Here is a 17895-nt window from a genome sequence, read left to right as displayed (position 1 = left end):
AATTGCAATTCCTAAAGATGAATGGAAAAAACAGATCTCCTAAGAGATGCTTTTGGTGGGTTAAAGTATCACACTGTGACAGTCGATACTTTCCTTCTACCATCAAAAAAAAGTTTTAAAAAATTTTATTTGCTACTTATTTAACTTGTTTTTAGTGCCTTTAGCTAGCACTTTTACTCGCTTTTACTCGCTTTTACTTTTATTTTTGTGACTTTTTACCTATGTCCGTTCTTACTACTTGTTTAACCATTTCTAGTGCTGTTTGCTTGAATTTTTATATATGCTTGTGAGGATATAGAGAGTTCACTTCAGATTTTTATCCTGCATTTGATATGTAGTGGCAATATTATATAGAGCATGATGTGATTACCTTAGTTAGTGATGTCGATAATTGTTTTTTACATTTTGAAATTATGCGTTTTCCACATTTCCTGCTTACTAGAACAAAGAATTATATCCATAAATTGGTTTTTCTTATTGCCAAGTATAAGCATAATTATTCTGTAGTATATGTATGTAACATAGTTTTATATATGAAAATTTATTTCATGTTTCATTTTATATGCATATGTATGTATTCGGATACATAAACTTTTTGAATTCATTTACTCATATATATTTTAGTAACATTTTCATTCAAATAATCTCTTTCATATATTATTTGTATTCAATATGATTTTTTTCTTTACATTCAGACACATATTGATTGTAAGGTCTCTGAATTATGCCAGCCATTAGTTTAGCTTCTTTGCATACTTAATTATTTATTTCGTTCATTAAGAATTTACGTCAAGCATAGTTCAAGGCAACATTTCATAAAGTTTTCCTGTTTTGTCGGTTTTTCATTATTCATTTCCATAAGGAAAATAAAACACCTCAGTGGATTCCTTTGATTTTATTGCAACTGAAAATTAAAGCATTCGGTGTACATAAAAAGCGCTTATATACCTAAGAGCCGAGTATACCCATACTCAGGGCACATGCCAAGTGCCAGATTGATACAAACATTGGAAGAGTTGGTAAAAGACGAAGTTGGTAACAGCAAATTTAAACATTTACCATTTACCACTTACCACTTACCATTAGCCATTAGCAGCGAATGTGCCCCCGTCAAACGAACTAAAGTTAACGAATTTTTTATTTTATCAAAAATCTTAGTTTTGTAAATAAAACCAACAACAATAAGAGCAATAAAAAATGAACAACAGCGGTGGAAAGAGGAAAGAAGGGGCACCACTATGCAACTAAATTGGTAACACAGTTGGTAATAGGAATAGTAGTAGTAATAGTTTGGTAATGGGAATGGTAAGTGCGGTGTGGAAGTAGGGGAGAAAACAGTTGCTAGCTGTGTGATATTCGTAATGGTTATTTGGCGCGTTGGCAGTAACCAACCGTCTCTTTTCTGTTTGTGGGCTTGGTACTCGTAGTGCACCGTACAGGAATAACAAAATAAAAATGAAAATGGAAACGAAAATAAATGTAAATATAAAAAACAGAGCAAACACGCAAAATTCGAATTGGTAGGATAGGTTGGCAGTTGGTAGTACCGTTCGCGCATTTATTGCCAACAACAGCAACAATGGCAACGGCAACGGCAGCGGCAACAGCAACGATAACGACAACGACATACCGTAGCAGTTGTTAACATTGTTATTTTGTTGCTGACCCGTCCACCGCCACCGTCGCTGCGTCTACCACTTACCTGACACAAAAGTTAGCTCCGCTGATGTTTAAAGCAATGACGGCAATTCCTTGCATACTATCTTGGCTCTATCGCATGTCACTCATGCCACATGCTATGCCACAACACACCGATACACACCAACACACTCACATCAACTTACCCCTCCCTTACAGTCGACTGTTTTTTAAGTCATGCTTACATGGCAGGTTCTGTCAGGGAGTTTTTGTTTTTAAATTTTGTGTTAGCAAGTAAAATTTTAGTTAGTCACTCGTCGTCAAGGATACTGTGCGTTTCGTTCGTTTTGCTAGAGACTCCGCATACAAGTCCTTATTATTGCCAAACGTCTAACAAATAAAAAAACTCGCTTCAGTAATAAAAAATATGTTAGTTGTGAAATATTTCGCTTGGAATTTGTGTACAAGTTGTCCACACACACACCTCAGTAAGTGAAAAGCGTTACTTTGGAGATTAAACAAGCCACCAACACAAAATAGTGATAAGCTATTTCGAACTGAATATTTATCCTGAAAAAGTCGTCAGTGCAACACTCTACCAACGTTACCATTGAACAAGTGCACTGCTCTTTGTGAAAAAAGGATAGCAAATACATACGTTGGTACGAAATTCCATTGAAATTTTTGAAACTCCTAGGTATTTGGAAAAAATATCGCTAGTTTCCGGCTAAAACAAGTGCAGCAAACGTCACGTTAGGCCACAAGCAAGTGAAGGTTTCTAGTGAAAATCGTATTAGGCATACCGAATTGGATGTTAGTTCAATAATAATGCTGAAAGGATTAACATGTCCTTTTTGAAGCGATCAGCAGCAAAACTGCTAATATAAAGTGTTCCAAAACAATTTTAACATATTGAGTTGCCAAATTATTGTGAAAATTTTACAAGTTTTAAGAACCTCTGTGCCATCTTGCGGAAAGAATTAAAACAAATTTTAAATTAAACAAAAGGATTTTAAAATTCGGAACTAAGGTAAGTTTTTGTGAATAGTTGATTTCAGATACAGAGAAGTGCTTTAGGCAAAAACTACTGTTAGAATTCTTTCCTACGTTAATTCTTGGCACTGGGAGAATTCACAGTTTAGTGTTGAATTTTCTGTGGTTCTTTGGGTGCCAAAGTTTAATGAAGTGATCGCAACAACTGTTCATTAGAGGATCAGTGCTAAACGGAAGAGATTTTATGCAAATTATTTTTTCATAAATATATTCTGAGAGGAGGAAAAAATGTAAGAGCAACTTTGGATCAAGGTGAACCTCAAAAGTGTTCTAAAAAATTATAATAACTATTATTACTCAATTTAGAAATTTTTTTTCGCTTTTTCTTTAAAATTTATTTCTTTAACGAAAATGTTTTTCCTACTCAAAAGTATTAACTATAATAATTATCGTATGTATTATTCAATAGAATAATTCGTTTTGATGAGGTTCTAATAAGAAATAAATTGAGAAATTTTCTCGAATCTATTATTGATTCGAAAAAATCCTTTCTATTATAGAAAGCATATATGTAGATTGTGAGTGCAGTTTCTAACAGCTCCGATGAATGCAATTGAATTAGTTTATGAATAGAAAATTGTGTACCTTATATCAAATATTTCATCCATAGACTTTTTGAAATCGCAAATGTGACTTACAATTATTATTCAAAATATTCATGGAAGTACACTGGTAGGAGCAGGGGGGATTTCAATATTTTATTATTGTTTTAAATAAAAATTAAATATTGCTTAAGAGATATGTGTTAAACTCGTCTTTTTAATCTTTTACTAATCTATATACATATATTTGACATACATATATTTCTTAAATAATAGTTTTTCCACTTTATGCTTGCATAAAGTATATGATAACGTTATATCAGCATACTAGCGGCCCCCTAATTTCGACTCTGGGCACACCCGTGAAAATATTGTATGAAAGCAATTTTCTGCACGTACATACGTATATATATAGTATATTAAATGCAAATGATCACTATTTCGTAAATTCATCACTCGAAGTCCATAAATTAGAAGATCATGTATTATCATTTTTTAGACTATTAGTCTAAAATAGTTTCTAAAATATTAAAAAGCGAATTTTTGCGCATAAAGTTTTACAAATTGTATTTTATAACATTTCTCTAATAAGCTGGAAACACAACAAAATAGTATTTTTTTAAATACATATCTTAAATACATATATTATATACATATATATATAAATATATGGACACAGTACATTGTCTCCAACATACTAACGATCTGTCTCCATATACAATTTTCTTTAAAAGAATTTAAGGCGGAGGTTAATGTATTTATGCAAGTTAAGTAATGACAATCAAAATAATATTACTCACATTTTACATTTATCTACAAATAATATTCACGTTATTCTAACCTAATCCCCATATATAAGAATTATAAATATGTTCGCAAAGAAATCCCGAAAACTATTAAAACTCAAAAATCCGTGTTGCAATAGTTGGGGAGAATTACAATTTTGCTTTGTATCGCAAAGTGGCGCACCCAAGTACTTTTTAATGTGTTTCCTGAGTGGACTTTTTTAGTATTTAAAAGGAAATGTGTTTTCTTATTTAATTACACTAACGATGCAATTAAAATTATTGCTCAAACCGCCAAACAGAACTGCTCAGAACGCATTAGACATTATTTTAACAGTGCAAAAGCACGCATTCAAAATAAATAGTGGCACATTAAAAGGATCCTTATCTCTAATAGGAAACAATAAAGGACCTAATGAAAGGAAATGTTCATCAAAAGATAAACAAAAGCAATGATTAATGAAAATCCATTTCTGAAAATATTTTAAAAGAGGTGTAGGTATGCAATGATAATCCTATACACAATATATATATTAATTTAATTTATATTTGATTTATAATCTTACCCCACTATGAACAATATTTTTATAGTACTCAAATAATACATTGTATTGATTTTTTGGTGTTGAACGAAATAGGACTACTGTTTTTATACTATTGAAAATACTGTGATTAAAGGATATAATAGATTTATAAAGTTATTTGTAGTACTATAAGGAAAAAATCGAAGATCATGTTTAATAATGGTTATTATGGTAATACGAATTAGTATAGCCATGTCTGTCTGTCTGAAATACTGATAATTTCTTATCAACTTACAGCGCTCATCCGCTGAAACAAACTTGATATCAACTGGTTTTAGTAAATATGTTAAGTAATATAATTTTTGAATTTAATTGAAAAAAATACAACCCTGTTTCTGTGACAGATTAATAGCGTTTGTGACATTTGCGAACAAAAAACAAGTGAGCTGAAAAATTGGATTGATAGTTAGGCATAAAAAAGTATTTCTGAAAAATATTTTCAATGGCTAAAAGTTAATATCGTATTTCATATAATTTGTATTATTATTAATATTTTAATAAAATTTATTACATTTGGCTTAAAATATATTTGAAATACACAGTCTCTGTTGTTAAAATTAGTATAAATAAATTTAACTTCTTCCAAAATACAAAAGCCTCAAGATATGAATTCTAATCATACTACTGTGGATATTATTCCTACCGTAGTGTGAAGCTTTTACGACAGGTAACCACCAATGGACTCTTTTCCTATAACATATTGCTAGGAAGCGTTATCAACTGCAAGCATTGCATCGTATTGGAAAATTATTTCTAAGTCCGTTATCTACATAGAAATGTTATCAGTATATATAAATAATTTCAAAGTACTTCAAATCTTTGGATAACATAACATCAATAAACATCAATTAATAATTTCAACTCGATTATATATTTAAGTAATCGTCAAAAAGTGGTTCTATCTATTTCGACTAGGATACCTTTTCTTTAAAATAACTAGTTCATTTAAATAAAACTATTTTCAAATAAATATATATATATATATTAAAATAAATAAAAAATTTAGTAAATTAAAGGTCTTATTGCATAACATACAAACGATAAAAGACTTGAGATCATAGGGTCCTTTCGTCAATAAGTCAATTCCTTTCGAGATACATTAGTATATCATCGTATTCAACATATGAACTTTTATGTAGTAAAATTACAGGCTTCTACATTCAAGCCTCATAAATATTTGTGGTAATATAACTATATATAATATAACATGTACCATTGATTATTCAAAATACATTTAATAGTGCTTATTATTATTATATTATTATTAGTTTATTATTTGTAATTCAATAATTTCAATTTAATATTTGTAACTAACATTAATTAACATAAACTTAATGTAACCTAAGTACTGATGTTATCGTGCTCCAAAAACTAGATATTCACAATGTTTTCTCTTCCCTTGTTTATTACATCCCTGTCTTTAAAATTTGTTAGTTCATTTAACGAAATATATTATGAAAATAACATCAGTGTCATCGCTGTCGAAAAGACCCAACTTTTTAAAGTGTAATTTCAAGTTGTAGTAACCTGTAAAGTAACTAGATAATATTCTTGAAGACTGCACCACTTTATGTATGTTCAATTTTTTAATATATCTTTTGTTAGGATGACAAATTCTCTTACTTAACGTTAGTCTATATTATTTAGCTAGTAGTTTGTAAATTTATTATCTTCTCATTTTCTTAACAAGTTCTTTAAGTTGCTTTCTGTGAGATCGCAAAAGGTTTAGGATCAATAAAGGAAATGTCTGTACTTCTTTAGGGAGGCAGTAAAAAAATGCCCTATAATTAATTTCATTGCTCTATAGTATATCATGTCCTAATTTAGCCAATTCGAATACAACAGTATTACAGTTCCCTAACGTATTGAGAATGTTAAAGCAATCATCTATTATTTTCAAAGTAAGCGTTACAGAATGAAACGCCTTTAATTCTGTTTAACCGGCTGAAATATCTAAATAAGATTATTTTTAGTGTAATTATTAGATACTCCATAAATGTCTGTCTGTCAAATTAATGGATGTAGATCAGTTTTTCAATTATGAATCTTCGGCTAATTGCAGGTGAAAAAAATGTAATATAATATATGTCTAATCAACTAATCTAAAGGTTTTCAAATTTTATATAAAAAAATGATCTATTTTTTTTAAACGAAACATTTAGTAATATAAATTGCCAGATAATATATATATATCGGCAACTTAATTTACATCCAAATTCAAATTTTCACCTGTGCGAATTCCAAAGTTGTTTAAAATACATTAATAAATACAAATATTTGGATCTATCTGAGATATCACTTACTTAGTAACTAGATTATGGTAATGCTAACACTTAATATATTTTTATACATTTTATAAGCCATTAGCCTATGATTTATTTGAGTTCATTATCTTCAATATAATCGAACACCCCCGCAAAGTTGCTCATGTGTATAATATAAGCTCTATTAAAATCTCATTATATACTATTTATATATATCCTTATTTAATATTAAAATCAATAAAAATATTATGCTGAAATAAAAAAAAACATTTGTGAGTGCAAACTATACAAATATAAACATTATGACTCATAGGAAAATTCTACTTACCCAAGTTCATGTGCCGTACTCATTTGTGTGATAAAAAAATCTACCATTTCCTCTTCCTCCAACGTCCAATGTTTGAACAATTAATTCAAAAGGACTCCCATCGAATAAATTATTATTATGCTAATTTGTATAAAAAATTATTTGTGTTATGAAATATAAAAAGATGTTCGTAATTAGTTTGTGTTTAATAGAAATATTTACATAGCTTTGAGTCATAAATTTTTACATATAATTTAAGTGTATGAAAGTTTTAATAACTAAGTTTTAGATTCGTGAAAACTGATAGCATTGGGTATTAAAAACTATATATTTATTTTTTAATCAAAGGAATTATTAGAATCAGATATAATCATTACGAAGTAACATATGTGTTTGCTTTAATATAATAGGTTCGATTATAGACAATGACCATCTTAAAAACGGGGATCTATTTAAAAAGGATTAATTTCTTTTTCGCATTTAGCAGTATCTCAAACAGCTACAAGATCAACCAGTTCTCTATGTCTGTTTCAATTTTCCCACTAAATAAAATCCTGCACCCTGTATATCCTGTATATTTGTAGTTATTGAGCTATAATGAAACAATTATAACTTTGAATATTAATATCAACCAAAAATTGTAGTGCACAAAGGAATCCTATTTTTTATTCCAAAAGGATTTTATTTTTAACACCAAATATTCAATTTACTTAACTTAAATGAATTATTTAAGTTAATTATTTATTTTGAGCGGGCTAATTGGCCAATTTTAAATGAAAATAAAAACTATAATGTATTATTTATATTTAAACAAATTATATTAAATTAAATTTAATTAATATAAAATAGTATAATTACATTCAGGTCTTTGAACGATATAAACCCACTGTTATTTATGGCTCTGAGATATAAAAAGTCTTATGCCATTTTCAATACTAATCGAAATATAGGTTAAGGAAAGAAAGAAGAAATTATAAGTTTACCAAAAAATTGTCGGTTATAAAAACTTCCCTGTCTTATAAAGACAGTTTTAAATCTATTGATTTGAAATCTTAATAGATTTTCTTTTTGTTTTCAAAGGTTTAAAATTTTTTAATATGAAATTTTTTGTCATTTTTTCAGCAAATATTTTTTTCAAAATTTTTGTAGAGCTATTTTTAATTATTTTCCGCATTTAATTATTATTGTTATTTATTTAGAACAATATTTTAACTCTTACGCCCAAATAAAATTAATTGATTTTACGTATTAAAAATTTATAAGCATTAATATCTCAACAGTCTTTGAATAATCTATAGATTCCAATCGATAAAAGGTAGATTAAGTTGAAAAGAAATCTTCACTGTTTACACTTACATTTAATCTCAACATAAAAGCAATTGCCAATTCCAGTACTTTTATTTAATTAATCATCAATTTGTAAAGCTGCAAAAGTATTTTTAAAATATGAAAAACTATTTTAGAAGTCCTGGAATACTGTTTAACATGTGTTCTTAGTACATATAAAATATTGCATAACTGTTACGTAAAAAGTGTTTTAGATATTTCCTAACTTAAATATGCACCTTACATTTTCCTAATATCATTATAAATTTAATAACATCAATTAATGTGGATTAAGTACTATTTTATTTTAGGCAGAATTCTCTATTTTGTTCAAAAGGTTTAATTCTCGTAACCTAAATTTTAGAGCTTACGTGCACTTAGAACACTTAAATCCAGTTTTGATCCGCACCTGCTGAATAAAACTTCATACCTGCTATGGAAGAAAAAACCATAAATTTTATAACACCCTAATTTTTCATGTTTCTTGGTATAAATTAAGCCCATTATTAGAGTTGTTAAGTATAAAGTGCATGGTTCATTTGCATATCAAAATGTATTTTCATTGCAGTCCTCGCACATCCACATTCACTTGGCAGTTCGTCCGTGCTAGCGCATTCGACATGCTAATGCGGCCACCAAATTGCCTATATTGCTCCGTAAACACGCCGGAATAGTTCAAATGCAGTTACCAGCAGCGTGTTGGTTCTCGAAAATCGCTATTGTTGGAATTAGTGTGCAAGGGTAATTTGTGTTATCGCCGACAACAAATCTAAATTGATCGGTGGTCTGCTGAGCGCCATGTTGGCGGAAGCAAACACATAGACTCTGTGGGAGTGGAATTATTTACCAAACACATGTGAATACATAGCAACATAACTCACACAAATTATAGCCCAACTCCCACTCCCACTCCCATTCCTACATCCACACCAACAATTCTTCGCAGGCCCAAACAAACAGAAAAAGAAATTTAATTTAAAAAAATGTAATTGCGTGATTTCATATTTTAGCCAAATAAAAAGTTGCCACAACAAATCGGCTACCATTACATTTTTTACTCCTGCAAGTATAATTTGCATTCTATTCTTAACGTTTTTTCTATAACTCAGATATTCCATAGTATCTACATATGCCATTTGTAAATATTGTTAAACCTTCAATCATTTATTTTTTCTCTGATTACAGCATTTATTCTTCAATATTAAAAACAAAAAAAGTTAAAACCAAAATGACACCTCAACAAAATTCAACATTGATTGATAACAATCTTGACGGCTGCTTGCCACTGCCCGAAGAACTTACGCGCTACAGCCCCATACTGCCACCCAAGGTTGCACAAAATCTGTACCAGGATAAACTCAAAAACCACCCCAAGCATACTTACGCCTCCCGATATGAAAATCTAAATGCAGTTGTGGGACCAACAGGCCATCAACACAAATACAAACATTACCGCAGTGGGAGTAGCCGCGGAGGACAAAGTCGTCGTAGTCGATCTATATCGTTACATGGCGTTAATAGTACAGTGGTAAATACAATTATACTTCCATTTTTTTCTTGAATCGATCACAAAAGCAACATTTAAAACAGTATTCATTTTACTATTAAAAGGAAATGTTAGATGTCAGCCGGTATTAATAATAATATAATACATACGAGTACAATCTTTACCTTAAACTTATAGTACATTCAAACTGTCTGATTACAGCACTTACTCATTTATATTAAAGTGTGAACGTTCACATTATAATGAGCTCATTTATGCAGCTGATAGAACTTATAAACTTTTGTGAACTTTACTTACTAATATATCACACCAACAAATTTGATATGTAAGTGATATATGAAATGATTTCTATACATTTTATATATCAATTACATATTCAATTAATAAAAACAAATAATTTATTAAATACTAACTTCCTCAGTGTATTTGTTCACAGTTCAGCTTTTGTTTCTTTGTAATTTTCATATAAAACATATGACAAATGTTTCAAATTTCGGTGATTTCCCTTGTGAGAAATTTATTTTTAAGGGTTGCATTCGACATTACTCGTCTTAAATAAGCTGATCTATTATTGATAATGAACTCATATTTATGAAAGACCACCTAAATGAAACAGTGTGAATGTGCTATTATTCTTATTATCTAGACAACTTATGTATAGATGTCCAACGCCATAAAAAATAAATCCCCACTCAAATATTTATATTTCACCTTACGATCGCCCATTCAATCTCGATAATTTATCACATATACTACTTATAAATCGAACAATGTATGAATTTATACGTTTATATGTCATCAATCTGTTAGTAGGATAGACTTTAACTGAGAAAAAGCTGTTTTCTGCGCTTGCAATACTTCAAAATATATATTAAAAACTATTTAGGTATCGAAACAGTTGTATGGTCAGCCAAGAATTCAATTAATTAAAATAATATTAAAAGAATTTTAGTTGTTGTAATTAACTACTTTTCGAAACCGATCCATTAAAAACCAACTCATGTAAAATTCCTATATATTTCAAAATTTTGCTTTAGAGCTTGGTGCTATCTGCTATATATATTTGGTATATCAATACAATAGGCTCATAATATGATATAAAAGATATGTTTAATACTTTTATGTATGGTTTGCATAAGCTTTACAGTGTATTGTGACATATATTCCAATTTCCTTCTAACAACTATGATAAGTCGCTCCTTCTCAACAAAACAAAACTAAAAGTTCTGATAGGTCACCTCACCTGTGTTAACACCTCAACAATATAGATATGTCTAATGGCAAGAATATCGGCTCTCTTATTCATATTCATAGTGGCTATCCGGCTTTGACTTCAGTGAGGAACAGATTACTAGACCAGAAACTTCTATAACCATCTGATTTTAGGAATTTCGTACCAGATGGCATTTTGGCGTTTATTCGAATAGCTAATTGTCTTCTATTTAAAAATGATCAATTTCTAGTACAAAAGATTCGCTCCGTTGGAGGCCATTACATTTACAAACTCTATTCTATATATTCTTTTCTTTATATTCTATTCTCGGGAAAGTGTTTGTATTCCTTTATAAAAAAATATTGTAGTAGTTAATAGTGATTAAAAAAGGCAGTGTGGCTACAAACAACAAACATCACAGGTCAAATATTATCTAATAATAATCGCAAAATGAAATAACAACCTTATAACTTCCTTTAATGAATTGTTGTGCCATATCGACCAATAAATAAATAATTACACTAATATGTTCTATGTAAGTCATGTTCTGATATTCTCATTTAATCGAATTCTATGATTCCGCTTATTAAAATCATAATTTACAGAAAGTTAGGTTAATACATATTTTTAAATGTAGTTGTTCTTTAAGTCCTTTTAACTTTACTAGAGCTCCATTCACCTTTTAGTCCACCTTTTTGTGGAAATAGTACGCTCTTTTCTCTCATAAAAATAAAAGAGAACCAGAATAAAAAGGATTACTGAGATAATATACCAGAATTAAAACTTCCATATCCATTATTGGTACCTGTAACAACAAGAGATACTAGGATTGTATGAACCTATCAAAAGAAAAACTTAGAATCATCACAGGAATCCCACAGGGCACTGTAGACTAAAACACAACCTCATAAAACTGGGTATACTTACGTATGCAAACTGTAGATTTTGTGAAGATAATGAGGAGTCGGCCACACATGTGCTGTTAGAATGTCCTGCGCTAATGTATGTGCGAAATAGGCTCCTTGGAATGTATATTCTTACGGTAGATGCAATAAAACTCTGTAAGGTAGGTTCTATACTACTTTTTATTGACGCAACAGGGCTTAAAAACCTACTCTAAGCCCAGAAGAGCCACATCCCCTAAGAATAATAATAATTAGATCTGGCTTTAGACCGAATAATTACTAAAGTTTTAATGTACATAAAAAAATGCAGTCATACATATATGTTATTAGAGTTTCTTCTTCTTAGATCCGTTTCCCCAGGTGGGCATAGAGCCGTACAAATACACACAAACATGATTGCTTAGAACAAGAAAATACAGCTGTTTAGAGTATTGCTAAATATCCATCATCAGGACTGCTGTCCTTCTCCTCTAGTGGAACATAGGGCCGCAACGATTCCTCTAAATTTCATTCAATTGCCTGCTTCTCTCACAATTCAATTCCAGGAATACTGTGCGTCTTTAACCTCCTGGTCAACGATTCTTCACCATGTCTTATCTGGGGCTCCAGGCCCCTTATCTTCTTTTGATTTCAGTGGCAGCTTTTATTTATTTCGTGCGTTCCTATAGATCGGTATTGAATATTCGTTCCGGACAACATATTTTCAGTATTTGCTACGGGTACTTATTTGGGTAGACTTCAACACATTGTTTAACTTCCCGATAATTATTATATATCATTATTCGTAAAAAAAAATTTTTATCGCAACAATAAGAAAATTTGTAATGCAATTTTTTGTATTTAAAAGTCCTGATTTTATTCTGAAAAGTGTGACCATGAAGGCTTTCCGTTTTGGTTTCTATTCCATAATAAATGTCAGACTCTTTGTCAAATACTATTTTAAAATTAATTTTAAATATATTTATATCATATAAATATAAAATATATTTTCATATACATATATTATATTTTTTATTTTTTTATTTTTTTTTTTTGTTTTTTGATATAATTAGGAACAAGGAAACAAAGAAATTCCGATCTGGTTGGATGACGAACCACGCTATGTTTCCGGTGTAACGAATAAAACTACTTGCAATGACATTATCAAAGCCTTGATTGATGATGAAATTCAAAATGGCAATTATACGTACTGCAAGCGCTCGAAAGGTGAGTTAGTCCATCTAGAGTAAAATGAATGGACGTGATTGTAAGTGTCTTAATATATGGACGGTCGCATTATGCGTTTCGAGGAAAAAAGTTTGACGACATTTTTTTTTTGCATACCTTAGTTATTTATTATTATATAAACCTTAAAATATAGTATTGCTTACATGTTAAGTTTGTAGATATTCCGCGGATTTCGTAGCTTTTATTGTGTAAATAAAATGTTTGTTATATACTCACAAGGCCTTTTTTCTATTTTTTTTATGCCTGAAAACTAACTGCGTTTCCGCTTTCGTTACCGTACACCAACTATGGCGCCATTTCCGTTCACCATTGCACGCTACCAATACTCTGCACAACTACAAATAAACATAAACCCTCACACACTCATACGCACTCACACGAACGAAATACTGCACAACTAAGATGGCACAGCATCGCGTGACTACAGCGATTACGTTATAACGGAAAGTTGGCGCGGTATCGAGCGCAGCTACGATGGAAACATGGCGATTTTGCCAGTGTGGAAAGCCTGGAGCCGTGTACACAATGAGGTAATATTATTTACGACCATAAACCTGCAAATTGATTGTTTAAGCCGTGATTGCATAACAAGTAAAATTTTTACATTCTTTTTTTTTTGTACTTTTAATAAAACTAATGGCGCCACACGCAAGTTTCAAAAAAAAAAAAAACAAGGTTTTTTTACAATAAAAAAATATTTTAAATAACGCGTGCGGTGACGAAATCTGCTATATGGACTAACACTAAATCTGCTCTCTGATTTCTTAAGCGTTCAATTCTGCGGCATGGAAGTTTGTTTCGAGCCAGCGTTCACCCCCGCCGCTCTGACCGCCACTGAGTATACCATAAAAGGAACTAATTTTATATGCGCTTCCAATCGATAAGACTCCAGAACTTTCGTGCTAAAAAAAGAAATTCTTTACAAATGAATTTTTATTTTTGACACATTTTGACATATTCTGAAAGGCTTTTTTCACGAATTTTTCGAATTAATTATGTTGATTTAAAGTATTTTTATATCGCCAACGTTGACTCTTCCTTGGCCACCATTCATTTCCTATGCAAATCGTAATTATTTTTTGTTATTTTTCACCTCAATTTGTGCTCCCTAATCGTGTTTTAATTACAGCGACTTCCAATCAATTGGACAGGTTATCTAAAATAGAAATATAGTTCACTTCTATTTACATACCCATATTTTCTAGATTTAAGAGTGATAATAGTAATAATAGTACGCGAGTAGATATTCAGGCACTAGTCATGTTTATGATTTTTTCTGGGTGTAATTAAATAGATTAGATAATGAGAAGAGTATTTGAATATATGCTTTATTCTGAATTGCACTTAAAATAGTAAAAAAACTTAAAATAATAAAAAAAATTTATAATATATTTATTCATTTACGTGGCGAACCCAATCGGGGAATTGAGAAATATAAATACCCACTGGAGACAGAACAGTGTTTAAAATAGTCATGCATTTTAAAGATTTTGCTAAAAACATAAGATTTTCTTTAAGCAATAGGATTATACCCAGGGTTAGAGTACTGGAGAACATAATGTAACGCTTATTTTTATCACCCTTTTTCTGCACTAATACAATATTTTGTGATAAATTGATATACATCCCTCTTCTCCCTTATAGTAATGTTTGTGATAATACGAAATCTTCTCAAAAATCTTCTCAAAAAAATAACATTTCGCTTACACTAAAGTCACAACAGGCAATATAAAGAAAAATTATTAAACTTTGTATATTTTTTTCAAGAAAACTATATTGACAAATAAAAAAATGGAATCTTATAAAGAAATTTTGGATTTTAATCAAGTGAATCAATAACAACAATAAAAAAAGTGAAATAAAACAATAATTTTAGTACAGTAAATTTATACAGCTGTAGTTTATGGGTTAGTTCTAAAAATAGCACCGCAAGCAAAATTGTTGTTTACGAGTAAACAACAAAAATTCCTAAAACACGGCATTTAAATAACGCAAATTAAGTATATGTTGGTTTACAGAGTTAACACGCGAGTTTACAGTTCAAATTTGAGCGGGTTTAATTTCTAATAAAGTCCAAATATTATATGGGCACAAATTATACCAATAGACGATTTCAAATGTCTCTTATGATTAAGGTTTTCAGTCAAATTTTGAAAATATTTGATTAAGAAAGTCCTTTCTTTCTTTGGGTATAACTCACTATATAGTTTAAAATTTGCGTATAGCTAAAATAACCCATTGATTCCATTTTTGCTTTAATGAACTCTTTGCTGCCAAAACTACAATTAGCTAAAGTTAAGTCTGTTCTCATACCAATTTAAATTTAATACCAATTAAAAAGTTGCTTGAATGTCACTATTTTGCCTTCCCGTACTTAAAACGGATTAAAGTAGAATAAATAGTTTGTGAAAACACTTTTAATTGGCTTTGTGAAAGTAAAATGCGTATGTACCCTCTTATATGTTGTAATTTTGAATTATGAACGACTTGGTTGTAAAGTGTTTCGCGAATAACAAATTATTCCACTGGTTTTCAAAGACGAGAAGTTGACAATTGCACCCGTTATTTTAATATCAAATCATTTCCCATTTCTAAATTAATATCTTTACAACATAAGGGAAACGTTTCCCAAAGGAAGAAGGCCAAGATTATTCAAACTATATAAAGCCTCCGTGACGAATTCTTCCTCAAAATTTATTCCAAATTAATCACTCTCTCTAATGACATAACTTTAACATATACTAATAATTTATAAAGTATCTTTCAGAACAATATTTAACTATTTAATATACATAAAAAACTCTAAAAACATACAATTATATTCACCACCAACATATGCAACTAATATCCTACATAGAGTGTAACGTGAGTCGTCAATGTCTACCAACATAAATACATATGTATGACAATAGAAGTCCGTCTAAAAACATAGAATATCGACTCTGCTTAGGAGATTAAATCTCTAGTCATTTTTTTGTAATTATACGGACTTAAGATTAGTATAACTCATTAGTCCTTGAGTTCCATATTTTGTAGTAGAAAATTCTTAAGGAGTGATTTTTTACCTTTATTCAAAGAACTGAGCGCTACGTTTGGTTATGGTCGGTACAATGTACAAAAATAACTACCGTGACGTATCACATCTGCGGGAGCGTATAGTCATTATATTTAAAATACATAGGATTTTTATAATTCTACCTGAAACTAAGCGACAGGTACCATCTTAACAAAAACTCTTTTTATTTTAAATCAACAATAAATATCGTTTTTAAATCATTTTTAATTATGCGTAAAAATATTACAAATATTAATTTTTTTTTAATTTTTCTGAATTATTTTTTGTCGTTTTCAGCTTCGTTTGACTTTAAAACACAGGGAAGATATAAAGGAACCACTAAAACAAATCAAAACAAAAAGCGCCTTTTCCTCTTTAATAAAGTATTTATGGAAAATTCTCAAATTTTCAAAGCAAAATAAAGTGAGTACAAATAACATAAAATCAAGCACAAAAGAAGATATCCCAGATGAGATATTATTCGTTATATTGCCTGATGAAGACTACAATAGTAAGGAATATAATTCAAAACCAACGAATAAGTTGGTGAAGCCCTCTACGGAAGAAGAAGCAAACAAAAATTTCTTAAAAGAAAAACTCTATCGCCTCTCTGAAACCCGCTCTTCCATACGTAAACGTCGTTCAAGCAGAAAGCACAAGGCTAAGCATTTGCTCGAAAGGAAGCGGAACACTTCACAACAGAACAATAACTGCATTCGGAGAAGGAAAGACACAGCAACACGCAACTCAATTAGAAATAAGCTGGCTCAAAAAACATCTGAAATGAACGAACTTTACCAACGAGAGTACGCACTTACCAGGCAGCTCACCAGCAAGTGTAAACTCTATAAATTGCAAAATGAACTTTACACCAACACTGAACGACAACTGGATCTTTCGGTTGGAGAGATACAAAAAAATATTGAGAATTATGCCAAGGATATAATACGTACCGAGCATGAGCTTCTCGCAATAAAAAACGAAATTCAGCAGGATATTTCATTAATTAATAATCTGAAACGCCTGACACTTGACCCAGAGACAACAGCGGAAGTAGAAACTGAAGCAGAAGGCGATGTTAATAAAGGTGACGCACTCACTGATAAGCGAAGTCTTCAAGTTGCTAAAATGGAAGAATGCGAAGAGCAAATGAAATTCGTTGACAACATTTACGAGTTTTGCGATAACAACGCGAGTATGTTAGTCTAGATCTAAAATTTTCCTTCGTTAAGTTTAAAAAGTTAAATATTATATAAATATATGCTAATTTACTATATTAGAAGCAGAAAGAACTGATTTGTAAATAGAACACAATATGTTATGTTTAAGAATTTTATTATTAAAAATTATTTTGAAATCAAACTAACTTGTTTACATTTTGAAGAGGATGTCCTTTTGAAAGATATAAAATTTTTAAAAATCTCTTAAATGTGTATATTATTCTGCCATTATAGAAATACAATCTCTTTTTATCTAATTAATTTATTTA

General features: G+C 30.1%; 1 protein-coding gene across 1 annotated transcript; it reads left to right on the top strand.

Moving 5' to 3' along the window:
• The first annotated feature begins 9711 nt into the window (after window positions 1–9711).
• LOC119669290 (ras association domain-containing protein 10) lies at window positions 9712–17703 on the top strand. Its single transcript, XM_038079124.1, has 4 exons — window positions 9712–10027; window positions 13177–13330; window positions 13754–13881; window positions 16704–17703. The coding sequence occupies exons 1-4, from the start codon at window positions 9728–9730 to the stop codon at window positions 17613–17615; spliced, it is 1494 nt and encodes a 497-aa protein (XP_037935052.1). The 5' UTR covers window positions 9712–9727; the 3' UTR covers window positions 17616–17703.
• Window positions 17704–17895: the final 192 nt, after the last annotated feature.

The sequence above is a fragment of the Teleopsis dalmanni genome, chromosome 1 (assembly GCF_002237135.1).
Source record: "Teleopsis dalmanni isolate 2A chromosome 1, ASM223713v2, whole genome shotgun sequence".
Lineage (NCBI taxonomy): Eukaryota > Metazoa > Arthropoda > Insecta > Diptera > Diopsidae > Teleopsis > Teleopsis dalmanni.
This window is presented reverse-complemented; position numbering and strand designations above follow the sequence as displayed.

What these genes read in the sequence shown, in the direction of transcription:
- LOC119669290 (XM_038079124.1), top strand. Translation starts at nt 9,728, where the DNA reads ATGACACCTCAACAAAATTCAACATTGATTGATAACAATCTTGACGGC. An exon ending in ATGGCGTTAATAGTACAGTG is followed by an intron (nt 10,028 to 13,176) that starts GTAAATACAATT and finishes TGATATAATTAG; the next exon opens with GAACAAGGAAACAAAGAAAT. An exon ending in GGAGCCGTGTACACAATGAG is followed by an intron (nt 13,882 to 16,703) that starts GTAATATTATTT and finishes TGTCGTTTTCAG; the next exon opens with CTTCGTTTGACTTTAAAACA.